The sequence below is a fragment of the Lepisosteus oculatus genome, chromosome 15 (genome assembly GCF_040954835.1).
Source record: "Lepisosteus oculatus isolate fLepOcu1 chromosome 15, fLepOcu1.hap2, whole genome shotgun sequence".
Taxonomy (NCBI): domain Eukaryota; kingdom Metazoa; phylum Chordata; class Actinopteri; order Semionotiformes; family Lepisosteidae; genus Lepisosteus; species Lepisosteus oculatus.
In genome coordinates, this window is record NC_090710.1 from 2,810,110 (window position 1) to 2,831,408 (window position 21,299).

At 45.4% G+C, this 21,299-nt stretch overlaps 1 protein-coding gene across 3 annotated transcripts in view; it reads left to right on the forward strand.

The window, feature by feature from the left end:
- aff3 (AF4/FMR2 family, member 3) overlaps window positions 1-21,299 on the forward strand; it is a 46,143-nt gene that overhangs the window by 14,873 nt on the left and 9,971 nt on the right. For 2 of the 3 annotated variants that reach the window (XM_069179054.1, XM_015363360.2), the window contains exons 3-13: window positions 464-550; window positions 915-948; window positions 1,528-1,579; window positions 4,678-4,729; window positions 8,671-8,708; window positions 11,553-11,757; window positions 14,992-15,909; window positions 17,470-17,588; window positions 18,079-18,265; window positions 20,209-20,333; window positions 21,128-21,191. In XM_069179054.1, the coding sequence (XP_069035155.1) occupies window positions 464-550; window positions 915-948; window positions 1,528-1,579; window positions 4,678-4,729; window positions 8,671-8,708; window positions 11,553-11,757; window positions 14,992-15,909; window positions 17,470-17,588; window positions 18,079-18,265; window positions 20,209-20,333; window positions 21,128-21,191 (1,881 nt within the window). The remainder of the gene's footprint in view (window positions 1-463; window positions 551-914; window positions 949-1,527; window positions 1,580-4,677; window positions 4,730-8,670; window positions 8,709-11,552; window positions 11,758-14,991; window positions 15,910-17,469; window positions 17,589-18,078; window positions 18,266-20,208; window positions 20,334-21,127; window positions 21,192-21,299) is intronic. The other variant, XM_069179053.1, reaches the window with a different exon arrangement.

Below are 21,299 nucleotides of genomic sequence, written 5' to 3' on the forward strand. Positions count from 1 at the left end.
ACACAAGGACGCAGTTAGAGACGTTAACCATGGTCAGCATGTCTTTAGAACATGGAATGCAACCGGAGTGCTTACATTTTTATACAAACATGACGGAAGGGCCATGCAAACTCCACACAGAAGGTGCTGCAAGCCCTAATCAAACTGAGTACTCCAGAGCTGTGAGGCAGCGCAAGAACTTGACGTGTCAAAATGCACTACAAGAACTACTGAATATCGACCTACCGACATCGAATAGCAAACACTTTGTTTTCAGTTTAATTGCTAGCACCTTGTTTGAACTGATGCCCATGCTTATCAGAACTGGCAAGCTCCTGAAGACAGAGCGGTATTTCTCAATCCTGCTCTCTCATAGCGCCGTTAGCTAAATTCCTGCCCCTGCGGTCTCTGTGCCCCCAAGCCCCCGGATCATGTGGTCTGTGGAATACTGCTGTGACGCTGATCTGGTTTCCTCTCTTCTTAGGAAATGACCCACTCTTGGCCGTCTCCACTCTCTGCCATTCACACGTCTAGCAGAGCAGAGTCCCAGAGGCTTCCCTACAGCGCCAAGGTACCCCCCCCGACACTTCCAGAGCGCATTTCCACCAGTGACTTGAAGTGAAAACCATGTCACTTGTTTGACACCATAACACCCCCAGTGTTATGGGGGTAGGTTTTGGTCCTCTGTGTCTGAACATTGTGTCTTGTATCATCTTACGAAGTGATTAAGAGTGGCCTAGCCTGGTATTCAGTGTAAAGTCACAAAGGGTTTTTCAGGTCATTAGAAACATTAACAAAGCATTTCATGTGGAATGTACTTGGTAACTGAAGAATATTCACCTAATTATAAATGTCCATAGCTGTCTAGTGCACCTTATTTCTTCCAGTACCATTACTGGTGTTTTTAAAATAATCTCTCTCTCTCTTTACTCCAGGAGCCCAAGCAGCGTTCGGCCCACCATAAGCAAAGTAAGCAGTTTTCAATCTGTGTAGTGACTGTGGGAGATGTCCCTGGTAATGATTTCAGCGGTTGCCCCTTGAAAACAAAAAGAAAACTTTGCTAGTTTTGTGAAGGAATAGGGTGGCCAAGGCCATGATAAATGGGGTTGCAATGATAAAATTGTATTAAATTGCAATTCATTCGTCCACTTGGAGAAGAATGCAACATTATCACTGCAGATATTAAGTCCTACAGTCATTAATGTCCTTACATGAAAACAGGTGAATACAGAGGCTACAATGAAATCAGCCTATCTGCAGAAGCCTTACATGTTAGTTATAGACAACTCCTGCTTTCACTTAAGAAATCACCTACTTTATTTACCTGCTCTTGGCCTACTTCTGTAAATGTTTTTAGTTACCCCTTGTCAAGCGATTCTGTATTGGAGGTGAGCCTAGTGGGAATTTACCCAGACTCCAGCATCCTCCCCTGTGGAACACACAGGCTGATTATTAATTTTCTAAATGGTTGTAGGATTTATAGACCTGATTCAGAGAAGATGGCCATTGCTTACAGTAAATCTGAACTCCTTGTCTTCCCATTGACAGTAAAGTGTGATGTTCACACCAGGAGCCCATCGCGCAACATTCCTCATAAATCGTAAGTGACCCTCTATCCTTCTGCAAAGCAGCATTAAGTGGTTTAAACTGTAATGTAACAGTGGGTATTAGGTAATTAGGTATCAGTACTTTAAATATATCAAGCTGAAGAATTAACAAAAAATGATCAAATGAGCTCTGATTCTTTTAACTATCTTTGAAATCGATTGGACATGTAGAGAAATCTTTTTTAAAAAAAATGTTTGTGCATTGCACAAACCTTAACCCAGTGCTTTCCAAATATTTAATGGCCCAAACATCCCACAGCACCCAAAATTATTTTACAATAATCATCACTGACATTGTTTTTCAAACTAAAGCGTACTGTAGACTCCAGTGCTAACGAGGAATTACTGAGGAATTACTTTTAACTAGAATTTGTGAAAATAAACGTGAAATGTGAACTTGATTCAAAGCACTATTTGGTACTGGGTTTAATGTCTTATAGAGGCCCACAAAGCTCCTGACCCAGAGTTTTTAAAGGGGCAGTATTTAAGCACTGACTCCTCTTAAACTCTCTGGCACTCCTCAGACTTGTATGCAAAAAAAAGATTCTATGACAGTTCGGATAGTACCGCCAGCACCCATTGAGACACAGGGTGACAAACACCTCTTCCACAACCAAGCTATACTATTTGGTGAATGATTTTGAACAAAAGCCACAAGCAGCTCGGAAAAATCTGGATTGTTCTCTATCAGCCTCCTAATCCTCAGCCACATTTACCTACCTTTAGAGGTGTTGAAAAATTTGGTCCATAGTTTGACTGGTCACAAAAAAGAAATGACTTTTAATGCCTGTGACAGTATTGACGAAGAAAACATTTCCAGTTATTTCAGACTACCATGGTTGAGGTGTTCAAATGTGTTCAAACATTTTTGCCCACGAATAACTTGTATTCTTACAACAGGCATGTCTAAATTGTGGGCACCAGAGACTGGATTCCGGCATGTTTTATTAATCAACTGATAAAATAGTAAGAACATGTGTCATCCGGATCAGTTAAGGAAACGATTAGTTACAGTAAACAATTTGGAACGATTAGGTCCAGTAAACAATATGGAGCTCAACTGAAACAAACAACAGAAACGCTATGATCCCTTATGGACTAGATTAAGAGTGTTTTTTACGGAGCCAATACACCAAAGTCTTTTTTTTTTAAATAAGTCATTGTATTAAATTATTCCACATAACATTTTCAGCTCCTGTTTGTGACTTCCTCTTTATCGAATTGGTTCCTCCTTGGCTCCCTGTTTTGTCTTCAAAACTTTGAGCTACTGTTGTAATGCTCTTTAGCAAGCTGACTCCAACATTAAATAGTCTGATAATTGGCCTCATTTAGCCAGAACAGAGCATCTTCCCACATAGTTCAACCTAGGCGTATTATGATTTCTCAAATAACCTGAAGGTTTGAGGATTCTACTTTTAATTGGCAGAGCTGTTGTGAATATTTTATCCTTTGGAGACAACTGAATTTAGTTTTCCATGGTCTGAAAACAGACATTACCAATACTGAGGGATGTTGGTGGTAATGACAAGGGAAATTATGGCTCTGACAGCTTTACTCAAGAAAAGAGAAATGTCCAAAAATAAACTGAAATTAAAGGTCAGGTTACTTTTTTTGCAGAATGCATTAAACTACACCACTTAAAAGTCCTACCAGTTTGTTAGAGGAAAAATGGATTGAGCACTGCTATTCCTCAGAAAAAATCACTATCATTTTATATATATGCAAAGGCATATATAGTACAGATACATATTTTATAGATCAAATTGCTATGCAATGGGATTTTTATCTCTGGTCCTTAATATCATAGATGTGAATGCCTACTCTCTTGTATTGTCAGGTTATATTTAAAAAAATTGACTAATGGATTCTCTTGACAGGTACAGTATATTTATGCCATTCAGTTTAAAAGGAGGCAGGATAACTATTTGCAAAGAGGAACAATCCACTTGATCTTTAATTTACTATTGGGAACTATTGGGAGAGTTCTCAGGTAATGGCGCAGTCCTTGAAGCTGGGATTGTGACGTCTTCTGAACCTTTTGCATGAGAGAAATGTTTTCTTCGTTTGTTTTTTTTCCTTTGGAAAGGCTGGATAAAATTGAAGTGCTCCTTCAGAAACCTTTCTCTTCTTTCAGAAGCAAAAGCAAGTCTTTGGTGGGTTCAAATGTGGATCATTCTGATTTCAGAAGATCTTTCTGCCTGTATGAAAATCCACAACTTCAAATCAGACCAGTTGCCTTGGTTAACCTTTTACTGCTAAGGTCTGCTTACTTCCACTTCACTACAGACTCTTGCCTGCGGTTTTGGCATCTGTGTTTCATTTCTATTGCATATCTGAATAGAATGTTTTAGATTTGCCCACTGTGATGAAAAGTTGTCAAGACGAGTGTCTTGGGTAACTCAAAGCATCTGAGTTAAGGGAGGTTGTTGCTTGGTGACAGATTTTTGGAAAGCCTACACCATGTGTAAGAAGAGCCATCTGAAATATGAGACTGATTTAGCCTTTTGACCAGGGAGCTGAGCCTCAGAAGTGAAGCTTCATTCTCTGACATGGCCTGAAAGCTATAGTTCGAAGCCTGACAAGGAGAGGATTGAAGAAGAGCCTGTGGTGATGTGACACATTACGAAAGTCAGCCCTTTGTGATCTGGGGATCTGTCTGTCAAAGCAGCTGAGCAGTACTGTTCAAGGATATGTGGCATTTTAATGTTGTCTATGAGAAACCCAGATAGCAATAAAAGTTGTGCCGAAGGGCTGCAGCTTGAACAGTTAAACTCTGTCTATTGAAAGGCTGTGATTTTTGTAAGGGTGCATTAACATTGATTTTGGCAGAACCTGCTGTAAGGCTCTGTAATATGTTAGGATCTTGGCATCCAAGCTTTGTAAAGATAGAATATATCTCTTCACATTTTCACAGAGCATGTCAAGATGAGATGCCTGCGTTGCATCTCATAGCTCTTTGAGACTTCACCCCATTAAAGTGACCTGAATCTCATATGGTTCCATCTTATTGTCTGTCTGGCATGAGGTGGTCTGCTCTGAGAACTGGGGGCCTCAGTGGGTAACTCTGTCACTTTGCTGTTCCCCTGCACAGGATGTTGGAGGATGACCTGAAACTCAGCAGTGATGAGGAAGATAACAACAAGGTGAGCACATCTGTGGGACACCTTCCACACTCCTGACAGTGTTGGACTGACAACACGGGCTTCTTGTCAAATGAAGGATTGGGTTCCGTGAATGACCACACAGTTTCAGGGAGCGTTGCTGTACTTCTTTATCTATCACGAAGCATTTTACTCACAATGGATGGATAAATAAAAGGAAATGTAAATCAATAGACAGGAGACCTAGACAGGGCTTAGTGTCCACCTTGGAACCTCTTCATCCAATCCAGGTTTGCAGGGGAGTCAGAGCCTATCCCAGCAAGCAATGGGGGCAAGGCAGGACACACCCTGGACAGGACACCAGTCCATCGGAGGGCAGACAGACACACTTGGTCCAGGGCCAATTTTCCTGGAAGCTAATAACATACCAGTATGTCCCTGGACAGAACACCTGGAGGAAAGCTGGGCAGAATGTATAAACACAGATAGCATCTCAGATCCAGAAATGAAGCCAGGGCCCCTGCGCTGTGAGACAGCAATTCTAACCACTGCAGCCCTGAGCCACACAGGGCATACCAATACTTCCAAATGATGAAGTATCATTATTTATAAAAGTGTCTGGGAGATGTCATGTCATGTCATTTTCCAAACCGCTTTATTGCATATGGTAGCCAGAGCCATCCCAGCAAGCATCGAGCGCAAGGCAGGGTACACCCTGGACGAGGCACCAGTCATTCGCAGGGCAGGTGCAAACCAATCTTACATGGGGACAATCTGGACGCCACGGTAAAGGCAGAGGGGGGAAATTTGGCCCGGACACTGGGATAACTCCATACTCTTATCGAAATGCCCGGGGATCTTTAATGACCACTGAGAGTTTGGGAGATGTTCTAAGTTTTTTGGGAAAGCAATTGAAAGTGGTTGACCTAATCTGTATTAACACATTGTCAATAGTAGTGTGCCCAGGATTGCAAACTGTAAGGCAGGTGTTTGTGTGAGGTGGTCAGTGTATTGACTTGACTTTGATCTAAAGGCACAAAGCTGGGGTCCGGCCTGTCGTGTGTCATCTGCCTCAGGCACACGTTAACTGTCCAGTCAATCTGAAGTTTATCTGGAACCAGGAAAGTACATTCCTTCAAACAGGGCCAGAGATGTTTGTAACCCACACCACCCCTGGGGTATATTCGAGCTGAATGATATCCTCAATGAAAGAGAAGTTACGTTAATATTGTTAACAGGGAGAATGTCAGCATATTAATACCATAAACTGACATTAATGGCACATTCCCCCTAAGAGAGAATGGTCAGAGAAAATGAGGAGCAATATTCATTTGGATGATATAGTGCAAGTTAACTCGCTGTGTCAAGGAGCCTCATGTGCTGTAAGAAGCTCGGGAAACTGAGTGGCTGACATGCTGATATAATAGTGAAGTATTGAAGCTAGCAGTAATGGCAGTAATAGAAGTATTGATCACCACATTACTTGTCTGATCCGAGACACTATCAGTGTTCCACTGAGCTCTCCGTTTTTGGGATTGTCTTTGCACCTGCAAACCTGGGCTAAGTGACACCAGTTAAAGTCATACAGAGTCAAGATCACATGGTCAGTAGCTTGACGACATCCACTTGCTGGTTTCATCATGATGTCAGTATTTGACAGCGATGCTCAGGCGCTCTTGTCATGTTGTGTAGCAAAAGATTTGTCTTATAGCATGAGAAAATAAGAATGGACACAGACGAGAGGAGGCCATTCAGCCCCTAGTCTGAGTTATGGATCTGAGGATCTCATCCAGCTGTTTCTCGAAGGAAGCCAAAGTATCGGCTTCAACCATGTAGCTCAGGGGGTTGTTCCATACGCCCACCACTCTTTGTCTAAAGAGGTGCATGCTATTATTAAATTCGCTTCCATGTAGAGTCCACTTGTGCCCTCAGGCTTGTGTTTTTGAAGACTGTGTGCCATGCAGCACAGGAGGTAGAATCCCAGGCTTGACGTGTCTCCACGTGGCTCGTCGTGCCCGGCGAAGGGCTTCCTGCTTCAGCAGCCCAGGCGAAGCTGCCTGCCTCTCTGTGGCTCCAGCCTGCGGAGTGTGAATGTGAGAATGCGCTCCACTCTGTGTAAATCCGCGCTGAGCCGGCCAGCTCCGCCTAAAAGGCCCCTTTGTGCTCCCCGTTAAGACTGGGGGCTGTGATTTCATCCCGTCGGCCTGGTCCGCACTTCCTCTGGGATTTCAACCAGTCTCCCCCCCAACCCCGCGTGCCAGCATTCCTCACATACTGGAGCTCCAGCCGGCCTGAATCAGACGCGGCCAGTCTGGTGGGCTCAGGTTTTTCTTTGCCCCAGTGTTGAAAGTGAAGGCTGGGTTTCAACATGTTTTCGTTGTTGTTGTTTTTTTTTTTAAAACGGCCGATTAAAAGTAAGAAGTATTTAAAGGTTCAGCTGTTTGGTGGGAACTGGGGTCCAAGTCCAATGAGCCATGTTTTTTTGCAGGTTTGTCCACGTGTTTCTGTGAAGGCAAACCCAATTGGGATGACAGGAACAGAATGGAGAAAGAAATGGAGACCTGAAAGGAGCCTTTTCATTCAGTAGTTAAACACAAAAAATAAAGGCCCTGTGTTCACTCACCTCGCTGTTGGACTGACATAGAATGCAAGCGGGTTAAAAGAGTTTCTTCTTGTCATTTGGGTCCAAGCACCATTTGCATAGAGAGCAGATTCCTCTCTTGGCTTTCTTTAAAAATCCCTTCATTTCCTGCACATAATACGACCTGGCAAATTACCTCCTGTGCAAGAAAATACAATAAGGACCTCCTATTGTAATTGATCTAAATGCACCCTTGCATCCACAGGCAGTTCTTGATTTCCTCAAAAAAGCAGAGTAAACGAAAAATGGGCACATTAAAAGGCACTTTCTCATAAGAGTGCATGTAAGTGAAGGGACCCCATATCAGAATTTACAATATTCAAAGGCCCTGACAATGTCAATGCAATGGACTTCTTCAGGATGAACAGTGAAATGAAACACGAACCGGAGAGCACAGGTGGAGATTGGGAAACCGAGATCCAAAGAGGGGGCGCTTTTTTACTCAAAGGGTCATGGGAGTGTGGAACAAGCTGCCCAGCCAGGTGGTTGAATGAGTTTTCGTACAGCCGCATCTACTGTACATGAATAAATGTATGTGATTGTTTTTATTTGGGAGTCCACTCTGTGTGAGAGTGGACGCCGAACACATCCCCTCCTATTTTAAAACTTAAGATCACATACTAACGAGAGGATGCTATTGGGAAAGTGCAGCCGGTTTGCTAGTTAGTAGCTAGTTTGGAGCCAAGGATCTCATCCAGTTGTTTTTTTGAATGAGACCAAAAGTATCAGCTTCAACCGCATGGTTGGGCAGCTTGTTCCACACTCCAACAGGCATGTAGTTCAGAAAATCCTTCCTATTATCACTTTTAAATGTACTCCCACATAGTCTCCACAACTGGAACTTCATTGAGGAAAGCTCCAGTCTATGACTGATACAGGAGAAGTAAGGAAGCACTCAAAATGGGAGGGCTCTTGTGTTGAGGCCGAGAAGCTGTTCTGGATACCTGTTAAAAATACTCTTCAGGCTTGTACGAGCGATGGAGATGTTCAAATAAATGTGCACAAGAAATAAACAAAAAAACAAGTCTTTTCATCCTTTATCATATTTTTTCCTTTATCATATCCGCTTTGCGTCGGGCCTAACAACACCTTTTAACTGCGATTATATTCACGATATAGCATGGCCTCTCGTGTCTTATTGCTTAATCACAATTTAGCATGCTGGGCCTCAGCCATCGCTCTGTAAAAGCAGGAGGGCACTTGAAGTGTGCTCAGGAGGAGCTCCCAGATATCCCTCTTCACTCATTTGTATTGCCAAGAGTGACAGGGCTGACAGGAGTTTTCAAAGACTGGAAATGGCGGCACGTTCTATAATCACTCTCATTCTCCTGTCTGTCCGCAGGGCTCTCCGAGGTCTGATCCCTGGGGCGATAATGAAAGGTAATCGCTTCTTTGCCTCCCACAGAGCACTCCTTCCTGTCCCCTTGTGAAAACTTTGCAGGTGTACTTCTGAAAGACCTTCAGTGGGTTGTTTTGTGTTACAGTATGTGTGTGTGAGAGAGATCATTTAAAGGGGGACTTGAGTCCCAGTTTCTCAGACTGGTTATTAAATCTCGGTAACAAAATAAATGTATTGATGGTATAGAAAAATTTCTACAAATTCCAAATTAAGCACAAAAGGGGGAGCTTTGTGAAAGTACTGGATAGCGTCCATCTTGTCGAGAGTTCACGTGAACTGTGACAGCCCTTCCTGCTCACTAATCACTTTAATGACTAATGTAATGGGATGTACAAGCGATTAAGTACAGGTTGTACAGCAGATATTTCAACACAGAAATGTTCCAATGCGATCTGCATTCGAGTCAACAAACAAGTAATATTTGTCGGCAAAACTGTCTCAAAGTCAAGAGCAATATTTTGGATTTTTTACAATGCTGTTTACAATGTTATAAGCCGCATCACATTACCAGAAGTTTTTGTTGCTTCATTCTGAATCACAGAATATGGCACTGCACATACCTAAAATTAGAAACCATCTATTTTGTGATGTAAAACTTGAGGTTTTTTTAAGTTACTATGTACATCTTCCTTTTATTGTAATTTGAAATGAACTCATCAGTGCTAATTCTTTCTAATCCCGAAATTGCAGCATTGCAGTTTCCCTTTCATCAATTGAGGAATGTATTTTATTTCTTCAAGGGAAGGTGTGGGGCAGAGGTAAGGCATTGTGACCCGGATTAGAAGAATATTTACAGGACCAGTAATCCAGTCAGTCAGTTTGGTTCAAAGAGGCTGTTAGCGCTCGGGCCGATAATGCATAGTAACCTTACAGTGAGTTGCTAGAGTGTGTAAAGTGTTGCTAGGAGTATGTGTAATGTGGATCCATGATCGCTGGACAGCGATGCTAAAACCCATAATGATTGGCCAACACTGGTCCCATGACCATGTGCTTGATTTATCACTGCAGCTTTTATAGCTGTCAACACTGCTTGCTCCCACACAGGAACCAGCACGCTTGGGCAGGGTAGATAGGCACGACAGGGCTGAGAGCACGTAATGAGCCTGTTGCAATGACATCACTCTCCTGGGCTGCTGCGAGTGGAGCAGTCCTCCCTGTCAGCAGACTAGAGGCTCACTGGGGCCTGTGTGACTCCAGTGCTCAGGGCTGCCCAGGGTGTGATCTCAATGCAGGGGCTTGACTGCAGGTGCTGTAGCAGGTACAGTATGCCTTCAGAATCACTGCTGGGTCAGGAGGTGGGCGGAACTTGGACAGGCAAAGCCAGTGGCCAGCTCTCACTGTGACGTTAGGAGTAATTGGAGTAATTACATTTTCAGTCTATAGCTCCTACTTTCCAGTTCTGAACAAGAGACATCTTGTTGGTTCTCCTGCAGCCAGGTCAATGGAAAACAAAAGTCCAAGCTTTTGATTTTTTTTTATCCCCACCGCTGGCCCATTTGTCCATCTGGACAAGCAAACCTTTGTCAGAAAGAGAAAGTGCCGTGTGGAATCTCACAGGAGTGTGCTATTGCAGCCTGGATGAATGATCACTCCACACAGCAGTGTGGAGAAACAGCTGCTGCCTTCACAGACAGGCCTAGGAGCTCACTGATCAACAAGCTCTTTTAATCGGACAAAAATGTTTGCTGCGGGGGGATGAATAGTTTTTCCAGATCAGCACATCTGGATTTTAAATATTGTTTCAAAGCCTGAAGCCCATCACCCAGATCCTAACAGTGCAGAAGAGCAGCGGTAATACAGTCGAAATCTACACCATCTGTGACACCAAGTCTGTGACACCAGTGCATTCACCCATTCTGTGAAACAAGACATTTGCTCCTCTCCTCTGCAAAATTTGCTCCACTCTTTCTATCCCAAGATTAGAATGTCCAATTCAAGCTCCTAAACCTGGAGTTTCAGTCTGCAGCTATGAATCTGTGAATGTTTAAAAGAAAAACATGAATAACTTTTGAAAAAGCAACAGGAGCAGACTGCTCTGAAAAATCACCCTGTCAGCCTTCAAGACCCTAAACCACAGTGCCTTTTCTGTGCAGCAAGAAATCTTCTTCTTATTATTATTATTATTATATGTAGCAGTATAGACATAATGGTATTAGCTGAATTCTTTAAAATATCTGGATGTACAGTATTTGCAGCCATTATTCTGTTACAGTTACAGGTAAATGAAATACCTCTAATTTTTGGAAAAGCCAACATTTTTGGAGATTTTTTCAAATTTGAGGCCCAATCTCTTCTGTTGTAAGGAAGACTTCCTCACTGATTGTCGTTGTTTTTTGGAAAGACTTGGCAACTTGGTGACTTAGGGTAACTTGTCCATTGTGCGCCCTCAAACCCAAAACACTTCTTTCTCTTTTGAATCCCATCGGGCTGTTGTAGCACTTCTTAAGGAAAGCTGAATTCCAGTCTGCTGTCCCAGTAGCACAGTTCCTAAAAGCATTGGCCTATGTTTCTCAGGTCTCTTAGGGTTGAGTTGGGTTTCGAGTGTGATATGATAAGCTGAACTTATGAGAAAGGCCAAATGCGGTGAGGTAATCGTATGCTTGGGGTGCTCTCCAAGACACGGTAGGTTCTTAAATCCCGCTGGTCTTGTGATCCAGGAGATCAGCAGGATTCGAGACGGTTCACTGGCTCCCGAACGTCTGCCGATAGCTCCTGAGCTGTCCTTCACTCCGTCTCCGAGTTCCTCGCTCCAGGCTCGCTCTGGTGGCCAGCTGCTCCTCAGGGCTGCTGGTAAACTGAGACCTCTCGCTCCCCCTGATTGACAGCCCCGCGCCGCCGCCGCCGCCGCCGGACCTCTCGCATGGCAAGAGATCCAGGCATTCCAGCAGCAGCTCCAGCAGCAGCAGCTCCAGCTCTTCCAGCGCCTCAGAGAGCAGCTGGGAGTCGCGCAGCGAGAGCCCCGCCGCCAGCGACCCCGATCCTGACCCCGACCCCGCCGGCCGCCGGCCCCCGCCCTGCTTCACCTCCGAGGTAACGTCCAGACCGGCGAGTATTTTCCGCGGGAGCTGCCCTTGCCTGCCCTCTCCCTCCCCCAGGCGGCTGCTCCCCACAGAAGGTGGGAGATCTCCTGGCGCAGGCCTTGCCGCGGCTCCCTGGCGCTGGCCTGTTTTCTCAGCCCAGAGCCCCAGGAAGGCCATTTATAGAACATGTGCTTGAGAGCCTGGGGGGCGGGGGGTAGAAGGGGGTCTTGCTAGAAAATAAATGTGTTTGCACGTCGTTGCAGCAGTCACGTTCCGGGATGGCTCGCTTCAGAAGATAATTTTTTTTTTAATTGTTTGTGCTCAGGTTCAGTGTCACTTTCTTAAAGCAGTAAAAAGGTAGATCGCTACAAAAGAGCGACAGGCTCCTTGGGTCGAACTCCTCATCTTTTCTTCCAATGGCAAAAAAGCAGGGCATTAGTTACGCACCTGTGCGCAGCAACTGAAAGCCGTTCCAGGCCCATTGGAAACTCTACCATTGCTTGAACGGAGCTATAACATGAAACCCTTCAACCTGAGCGCTTGCTTCCGGGCTGAAAAGTAGAAAGATGAAACATAAGATTGCACCTGTTGTACTTTATTCAGGTGTTTCTCCTTTCGGCTCTTCCGCCTGGAATGAACCTTTGCTTCTTCCTTTGCAAACAACTGGGTGCCGACGCAGCTCTCGAACTGTGTCACCGGCACACTTTCTGCTTCTTTTCTGCCTTTAAACCTCTGTAGTACATTAAAGCTAAAGGATACCTTATTGCACTGCCGTAATTGAGCATGTATTGTGGGAGACCTGTTCATTCACACTAATTGATTCAGCTGACACTTCTATCGCCCATTGCGCCCATCTGTAAAGCTGGTTTTACTGGGCCTAAGTGGGCGACGGTTGTTGCTCAAGGGTAGAACAACAGTGTCTTGCCTGGGATTCGAACCCACAGACCTCTAATCACGAACCCACTGCTGCCTGAAGTTTTATTGATTGATTTGCATTATTTCTTAATCTTGCAAATCAATTTCTAATCACACATTCTGCGCCTTCTCAGGGACTCATGGATCCTTTCCTGCAGTTGGACAAAAAGGAGAATTAAATAACAAACTTTGACAAAATAAAACATTTAAAACAACAACGAAAAAAGTTATACCTGAAGTCCAGCCTCACACAGACGGTCATGTAAAACTGACTTTCACGTTTCCTTAGAGAAAGACAACGTCTTAAAATATGCACATGTGCTGGAATTATGTGTGGCAGTGTATTGACAATAAAACTGAGATACACAGAGGCATTGCAGATTAGGGAACCCTTCTGTGTTTCACATGCATAGAATTAAATGGAAACACCACAGACTCCCCTGTGAAGGAGGGGCTTGAAGGGTACAAGAGATGTAGTGTCTTTTAGGCATGAAGGGGGAATTTTAGGCATGACTTTGGGTGGAGGGTGGGGGTTGAACATTAGTACAGAAAAGGAGGACAAGTTTCCATGATTATTTCTTTCAGGGCGAGATTTAGGGCTGTTGATGTATTGAAGAGAAGGCACAAAAATAAACCTGAAACCTGTAGGCTTGTTTAATTTTCCTTTGACGCAAGCTCCCTGCAGACGTTCAGTTCTGTTGGCAGAACAGAGGAGTCCGGTGTTTGGTCACATCTCTGCTTGGGATATATATTCCTGATCCGATACTCCCAGGACCTTCATGGTCCAGAGCTCTCAGAACCCCGTGAGTGCGTTGCTCAGAGGGTTTCAGATGTTAACTGTTTCGATGACCTGCTGACAGCCGTGAGCAAGCACTTGCCTTTTTTTTGCAAATACTGCAGCTCCAGCAATTTAAAAACGTAACCTTTCTCCATTTTATTTTTTGTCCCATCATTTTTTGATTGGTTTATTGGTGACATAATCACAACACAGGTTTCCAACTGTGTTTCCAACACAGGTTTCATGCTGTGTTTCCAACGATTTCCCAAAATATTTAAAGAGGAACTGCAGTCCATGCAGTTATTAAATTTCGGAAATGAAACAAATTAACTGATGGTAAAGAAAAAAATTACATATTTTACAAATTTTTAAGCACAAAATCGTGAAAATTTGTGAAAGTACTGTAAGTAACCATGTTGTCACAAACTCGCATCCACTTGCAATGTGATGCGGCCCTTCCTGCTCACTAGTCTCTGTAATGACTAATGCAATGTGATGTACAACTGAATAAATATAGGTTGCGCAGCAGATCTTTCACCACAGAAGTGTTCTGATGTGATCTGCATACACAGTTAACATGTGTGTTATATTTTGTCTGCAAAACCGTCTCGAAGCTGAGAGCAATATTTCTATTGAATTAAAAGAGATGTATTCACAAGCAGGCTTGTTTAAAATGTCAAAGGTCACACACGTCACCAGAAGTTTTGTTGCCTCGTTCTGAATCACAGAATAAGGCGCTGCGTATACCTGGAAATTTAATCTATTTTGATATGTAAATTGGAGGTCTTAGACTTTACGTTTTACACGGAATTGTTTTTTAAACTTATTTCTGTTTAAGTTTAGGCAATTTCACCTTTTATTTCTTAGAAATGGACATTTAAATTTTCACCATCAAACCCACCATATCACCGTTATAACAAAACCGATACTAGAGTAATATGACTTCCGGCTCTGACTTTCCCAGCTCCAGAAAATACATAATAAACAGGGAAATAATAATAATCATGGAATGCGGAAAACTGTGGTTTAGCTGTGTGAATATAATTCAAAAAGAAGGTTTGTGATTGTGCTCAAAGAACTTTACATTTCTATATGAAAGGAATTAACTGAAACAACATATTTTTACCTCTCCTTCTAAACCACACAGGGGAAATTGTAAGAATTCTGGAAGAAGCAAAACTGTAAATAGAATTTGTTGAAAAAAGATGAATGCACTTATAGATGTTGGACCAGAGCAGCAGCATTTTACCACAAGACTTACAGTTCCCAGTCTTAAAACGTTACTGACAACATGGCACTTGTCTTCATCTGGTTAAAAATAACTTTGTAAGTGTAGCAGGGCTCAGCGCGCTGAGCAAGCTACAGAAGTGACGTCACCCCGTGAAATCTAGATGGGGTAAATCTGTTGAGGCAGAGGACAGATTTTGGTGTGGAGGAGTTGTCCGCTGTTTGTGGAGTGGTACTGTGTACGCCCAGAGGCTCGCGAGTTGGGGCAGGGAGAGCTTCCGTAGCACATGCTTTAACTTTTATCCACTCTGCTTCGCCTTCCAGACAGAGCAGCCGTCCTCCACGCAGTGGCAGCTCAACGAGTGGTTGAAAAAGGTGAAAAAACCTTCCGGGAAGCCAGAAAGCGGGACAAACCAGGAGGAGGACCTCAGCCCCTCCGATTCGGAGCAGTCGGCCTGCGGCGAGTCTCCGGCAGCGTGGGAAAGCCCCAGGGAGAAGGAGAGCCGGAGCCCAGCGGGACCTCAGCCCAGAGCTGGGACCGAGCACAGAGCCGTCACAGTCGACAGCGTCCGTCCTCCGCCCTCGCGCCACAGCGAAGGCAGCGCGCAGTGGAAACCGCAAGCTAGGAAGGAGGCCGTGGGGTCTCCTGCCAACGAGACGCTGAAGCGCTGGGTTCGCGCGGTTGAGCAGAAGGAGCTGGAAACGGACTCTCTGGAGGTGCAGCCCAAGCAGAGGCCTCACACCAACAGCGCAGGCCAATGGAAAGAGTGGGTGGCAGCCCATGAGAGGAGGAGGCCCATCCGGACCGTTCCCGAATCCAGGGCGGCGACAGACGCCGCTCGGTCGTCCACGTCCTGCTCCGACTCGGACTCGGAGCCCAGCCCGCCGGCCGTTGCCAAAGTCCCGGCGGATTCCACCTCCAGCCAGCGGCAGAGGAGGCTCCAGGACGGCGGGAGAAGGACCAGGCCGCGCCCGGAGCGTGTCCAGGTGGCCGGAGAGATCCCGCGCGGCCAGGAGGAGGCGCTCTACACTCTCGTGCCTTTCGGACGCAATGAGCTGCTCTCCCACCTCAAGCAAACTAGAGGGCTGAAGTCCCTGCTGGTGAAGATTGACCTGGCTCTCCTGGCTCGGGTGCCTGGCTCTTGCCCCAGAGAGACATCGGACGGCTCGGCCCACAGGAGTACCATGAGGCACCTGTATCCCTCAGACATGGAGTCAGCAGACCACAGGAGGAAACGCAAGGTACAGGGGTGCCATATCCCCAGCATTGCTGTTCTCTCAGAGCAGCACTATCTGGTACCCTGTTGTGCGGTCTTCTCGGTGGTCTCGAGTGTCACGGTGCGTTTTTTCAGGACCCTATGCAGACAGCACAATCCGGAGAGGAGTGAGAAAACACAGGGGAAAAAGACTAGGATAGGGGCTGGAAGAAGAACAGGGGGCGTGTCCAAGGTGCGCTGGTGTTCAGGATGGTGGGTTCCGAGGCAAACAAGTCCAAAGGGAGTCCATGAGAGTAAACAGAGTGAGCCAATTTCCAAAGCCGGGTGATCCATCCTGACACTGACGAACAAGGTTAAAAGCCGGAGCGGGATCCAGCGAAGGGTCAGGGGGAATAAAAGGGTGGAACAGGGCCAGGCGCTCCCAGTTCCAGACCCAGATGGTCAGGACACCGTTGTGAAGCCTGTGAAGCTCCTGGACTCGCGGGTAGGTGGGCTTCCAGACGTCCATCTTCCAAAGCTGAGCCCCGATAGGCAGGAACGTCTGGCTTTTATAGGACGGGGGCAGGAACCGGAGGCAGGTGCAGGAGATAAAGAATAAACAAGGAAGGGCTGGAGCGTCCTTAAGAGGAGTGGTTTACGATCGTGACATTGAGCATCTGTCAAGGATGGCGTTAGGAGCACCTGGTTGGACCCTATGCAGCACTGAGCCTGTAGGTAGTAGCTAGTGATTGGTGTCCAGATCCCAAAGGCAAAAGTCGTAGTCGAGGTAGAAGAGCTAGGTCGGGTATCACAAGAGTCAGGTCGAGAGTATCCAAATCCAAAACGAGAGGTGAGACGAAGTCGAAGCCGTAGGAAAAACAAGGTCGGGTAGCCAGAAATCAGGTCGAGAGTTTTACGCACACAAGAGAAAGGCAAAGGTTATTCTCACTAGTGAGCGGGGACTGAGTGGAGTGAGAGGGTATAAATAGGGAAGAACATGAGGAATGACAATTGATTCATTAGTGTGAGAATATCTACGGTGAGAGGTGCTCATAGGAATGCGGTTCGTGACAGCATCGTCTTCAGTCGCTGCTGTCCCGAACAATGAGGTCCCTTATGCCCCCTCTCTGTCTCTCCTTTGTCTTCCTGTTGATCCCCTCTGCCCCAAGTCCAGTCTGCTCTGGCTCAGTACCACCACACACCCCAACATGCCATCCCATCCTTTGTGGTAACTGAATGGCTTCTGAGCAAATAGTGTGTCCTTTAGCCCTTGTTGATTGGTTTTGCCCCAGTATTTGTGCTTGAAGGCTTTGATTAGAGGGAGGAAACAGACACCACAAACACCGGCCACTATTACCCAATAGTACAGCAAACATAAAGTCAATATAGTCCCTGACCTGCTGCCCTGTAGCCACTCTGGTCACTCTGTGGCATTAACACTAGGGGTCAGGTCACCTCCTGGACCACTTCACCAAAGGCCCAGCCATTTTGCAGAATTGTCTTTCTTAGTTATAAAGCGCGTGACATGTCGGGTTCTTCCCTCGGCCAGGGGCGCAGGAGGAACTGAGGCCTATATAACCAGTTTTGGTGTGTGTGCTTGTCCCAGAGCGAAAACAGCAGCGCGCACAGAGAGCACAAGAGGAGTCACAAAGACGCCGCACCGGCCCTGACTGTCTCCAGGGAAATGCTGCCGCCGGAAGCGTACGCTGACCTTGCCGCCAGCGCGTAAGCATGCCGGTCCCGTTAGTGTGGTTTCCGAAACACCACCACCACCGCAGGCCTTGAACCCGTCGGTTGTCAAGTAAAAACTGTTCAGCAAGCTTTCTGCTTCCTGCTTTGTGGAAACGTAACTTTGAAAGCATAAAAGGGATGGAAGAAAGTGCAGAAAAGAGAGTTGCAAAGCTGTTAACTGGGACTAAAAATTTGAGAAAATTAGCTACAATTGATTAGTATTAAGTATGCAAGTACAGTACATGTTTCATACTCACTACTTATTCTTCATGTTCATACTATCCTTATTCTAAACCTTCATTAATTAATTCATTAAGTGCGTGAAAAATAATTTAAAGAGGTAAATGAGAGCAGAAAGGTTTAGGACTTGGAGTGGGAAACAGCTCTTCTCTTACAGTTTGTCTTATTTCCTGTGCTTTCCCAGTCCCGGTGTCATTGATACAGCTCAGACCGCGAAACGGCTAAGCCTGCATTCCTCCCACAGCTATGCCAGTCCCTTTCCGGACGCCGACAGGAGGATGCTGTCGCCGCTCTCTCCACTCTCGGATGGCTCCGGGACTCAGGAGAGCTCAGGGAATCCGGGAGCGGCCGGGACAGGGAGTGGTAGCAGCAGGCCGGACTCACACCAGCAGCCAGAGAGGGACACGCCGTCACGGCCCTCGCAAGTGCATGTAAGCCTGACGGCGGGAGCTCTGCACTGCGTGGCCAGCTGGGCGTCAGAAGGACATGAGAAAGGTTCAGAGGGAGAGAAGATCGGCCGACACGCCTTGCCCACCATTGCAAGCTGCTTCATCTTAGAGGTTGACAAGATAGGTTTGCCTGCCTTGGGAAAATAGCTTTCCTTAAAAATGACACTGAAGCGGCAGATTTAATACCTTATTAACAAGTGGAGGCCTTTCGATCCGCCAAGATCATTTGGTTGATAGTAGCTTAATTGACACAAGGGTCTCTTCCAGCCATTATCTGGTAGAAGCCAGAGTATCGGCTTTGATGGAAGACTGGGCAGTTTGTTCCAGACCCCTGCAACCTTTTCTGTACAGAAGTGCCTCGTGTTCTAGAGAAGACTTCATCAGTTTTAGAATAATTCAAGTGTGTTGCTATTGCACGCTTACTTGCATGTGAAACCAGTGTTCTTAACTTCAGTTTCCTACTCGATGTTTATGAAAGTGCAAGTGGATGGGAAAGTTTATTTTTCAATTAGCCTTTTCCATTTGTAATTGCAATACAATTTGCAATTTACAATTTACACTCATTTTTGACTGGAATTACCTCAACTTTGTTTGAAATATTGTGTCCTCGATGATCGATTAATTATTATTGAATGAGGAATTCAAAAGGTTTGACAGCATCATTTTACAATAACCCTTGGTACCAGCACAGTAATGTAGGGTCTCTTTAACATTTACGATTTGGTCTGGCCAATGGTGTTTTAAGATTAAGATCACAATCACTTTATTGGCCAAATACAATTTCTTGCATTAGGAATTTGTCTTTCCGCCTACCCCAGCTTTCTCTCCATGAGACACAAAGGCGGAGAGAGAGAAGCCTGGGGTCAGAGCACAGGCTCAGCCATTTATACAGCACCCCTGGAGCAGCTGGGGTTAAGGGCCTTGCTCAGGGGCCCAATGGAGTAGGAGTCCTGTGTCAGCTGCAGGATTTGAACCGACAACCTTTCAGCTACAGGCACAGATCCTTAGCCACAGTGCCACCCCTCCATCCATCTTGTGGGTGAAAGAAGAACAGAGCAGGATGAAATTGAGCCAAAGGATGTTAACGTCAACTTTCAAATTAGCTGTGCAAGAAACTGGATTGTGTGGCAGATCTAGCTAGTGAGTGAGTCCCTCCCTGCCACCTGCCCAGCGACGCATTACCCAGCATCCCCATCTCAGTCTGGACTTGTTTTTATCGTGTAACGAACACTCCCGGTTCTGTGTCAGCTGGGTGGGGAATGACAGGCTGGGAGAGCAGGGAGAGAAAGTGCAGACCTCTGCTGGACGCAGGGGAGGAATTCATGTTATTTGTTTTAGCTGATTACTAGACAGTCGTGTTTGCTACTGTTTGTTTTACTGGATCAGTGTTATTTTAATTAACTTAAAGCCAACGCATAAGTACTTGAATGACCATATAAGGCAGGGTTACTTATGTCTTTAAGCCTTACATGCTATATACTGTAGTACATTATGTAACAGTATAGGGGAGGAGTTGGATATACTGTATGCACATTTGGTTATTCGTGACCCTGCTTTAAACTAAATTGACTGTTGACAAATTGTATCAGACACAGACTCAACATTCCAAACTCATGTCTCATAAAAATACTTCCCAAAAGCAACTGTTAGAAACACATACCTTCATTTTTACACATTGAATGTGAAAATCTAAGACAACCAGCATTCTGGGACACGTACAGATGCTGGCAGGAAAAAAGAGTGGAATTATACGGTACACAGGGAGCTGCAGAAAGAAGGCATCAGCCCAGTCATGTTCAAGAGGAAATCTGGGCATGTGTGAAGAAGGGGTTGTACTAAGTTTGTAATTGCATGCCAGATGACAGCGGTGTGAACCGTCACCAGCTGTTGAAAGTCTTAATCTTGTCTCTGTGGGCTCTCACCAGAAGACGCACCAGGTTCATGCAGAGCAGCTCCTCCTCCCCACTGGCCCCCAGCCCGTGTGTGATCCTTGGGCCGATCCCCTGAATCTGACCGACTGCCAGAGACCGCACCTACCCGGCCACGAGATGTAAGCACCGCGCCCGCGTGCAGATCTGTCAAGCCCTGCAGAGCGATAGATATCCTAATCCAGCGAAGCAGGACGAAACGCTTCAGGCTCTTCCACGTGGATTAAAAAACATTTATTTCATTTATTTCATACTCAGAATTGATAGTTCTGTCACACTTGTACTCCCTGTGGCAAACAAGTTGTTCTTCAGTAAACTGGAATTATTTCGCACTACTGTATGTACTCAAATTATTTCCAGAACCCCTTTTCAAACTAAGCTATCTCCCCAAAAAAGTACCTCTGCAGGAGTGATAGAAATTATCAGCCAAATTCCAAGCTGTGTCAGGCCCTGGACTATGTACAAGGCCAGGATGTATGTCCTGAAATTGTGCTGCATTTGTATTATCACTGTGCTAAGGTCCCTCTGCTATAAAATAACATGGGTTCTGCAAAGTGCAGGACATCAGAACAAGGGGAGAGAAATTGGCTGAAATAATCTTCTCTTTAGGGTTAATTGATTATCTCTTGAACTGGTATTTTTGATCCCAGATAAAATAACCGCGGATCATTTTTAAGCCGAACGGATTCGTGTTTTGCTGCTTGACCTCTCTTCCAGCTCACTCGGAATTTATAGACCTAAAGAATAATGAACAGATCTGCTTTCAATGAGAAGCAAACCAGTTGAGGGAGAGATGATCAGCTGCATGCTTAGCACTCTGTACAAATGTGCCCTTTAAAACTGCAAACACGTCATTGGAGTCTGGACCAGGTGCTCATGTTCCTGTATGTGCTTCTGCCTCTCTTTGCGACTTTAGATCACACCACGCTGAATATTACATGCAAGAAGCTAAGAGGATGAAGCACAGAGCAGATGCCATGGTGAGTAGGGCAGATCTCAGGATACTAATTAGTGGCTGGGTTCATTAATAAAAGATGTGCAGTGCCACCCTCCATAATTAAGCTCGATTCCAAAAATGGATAGGGAGG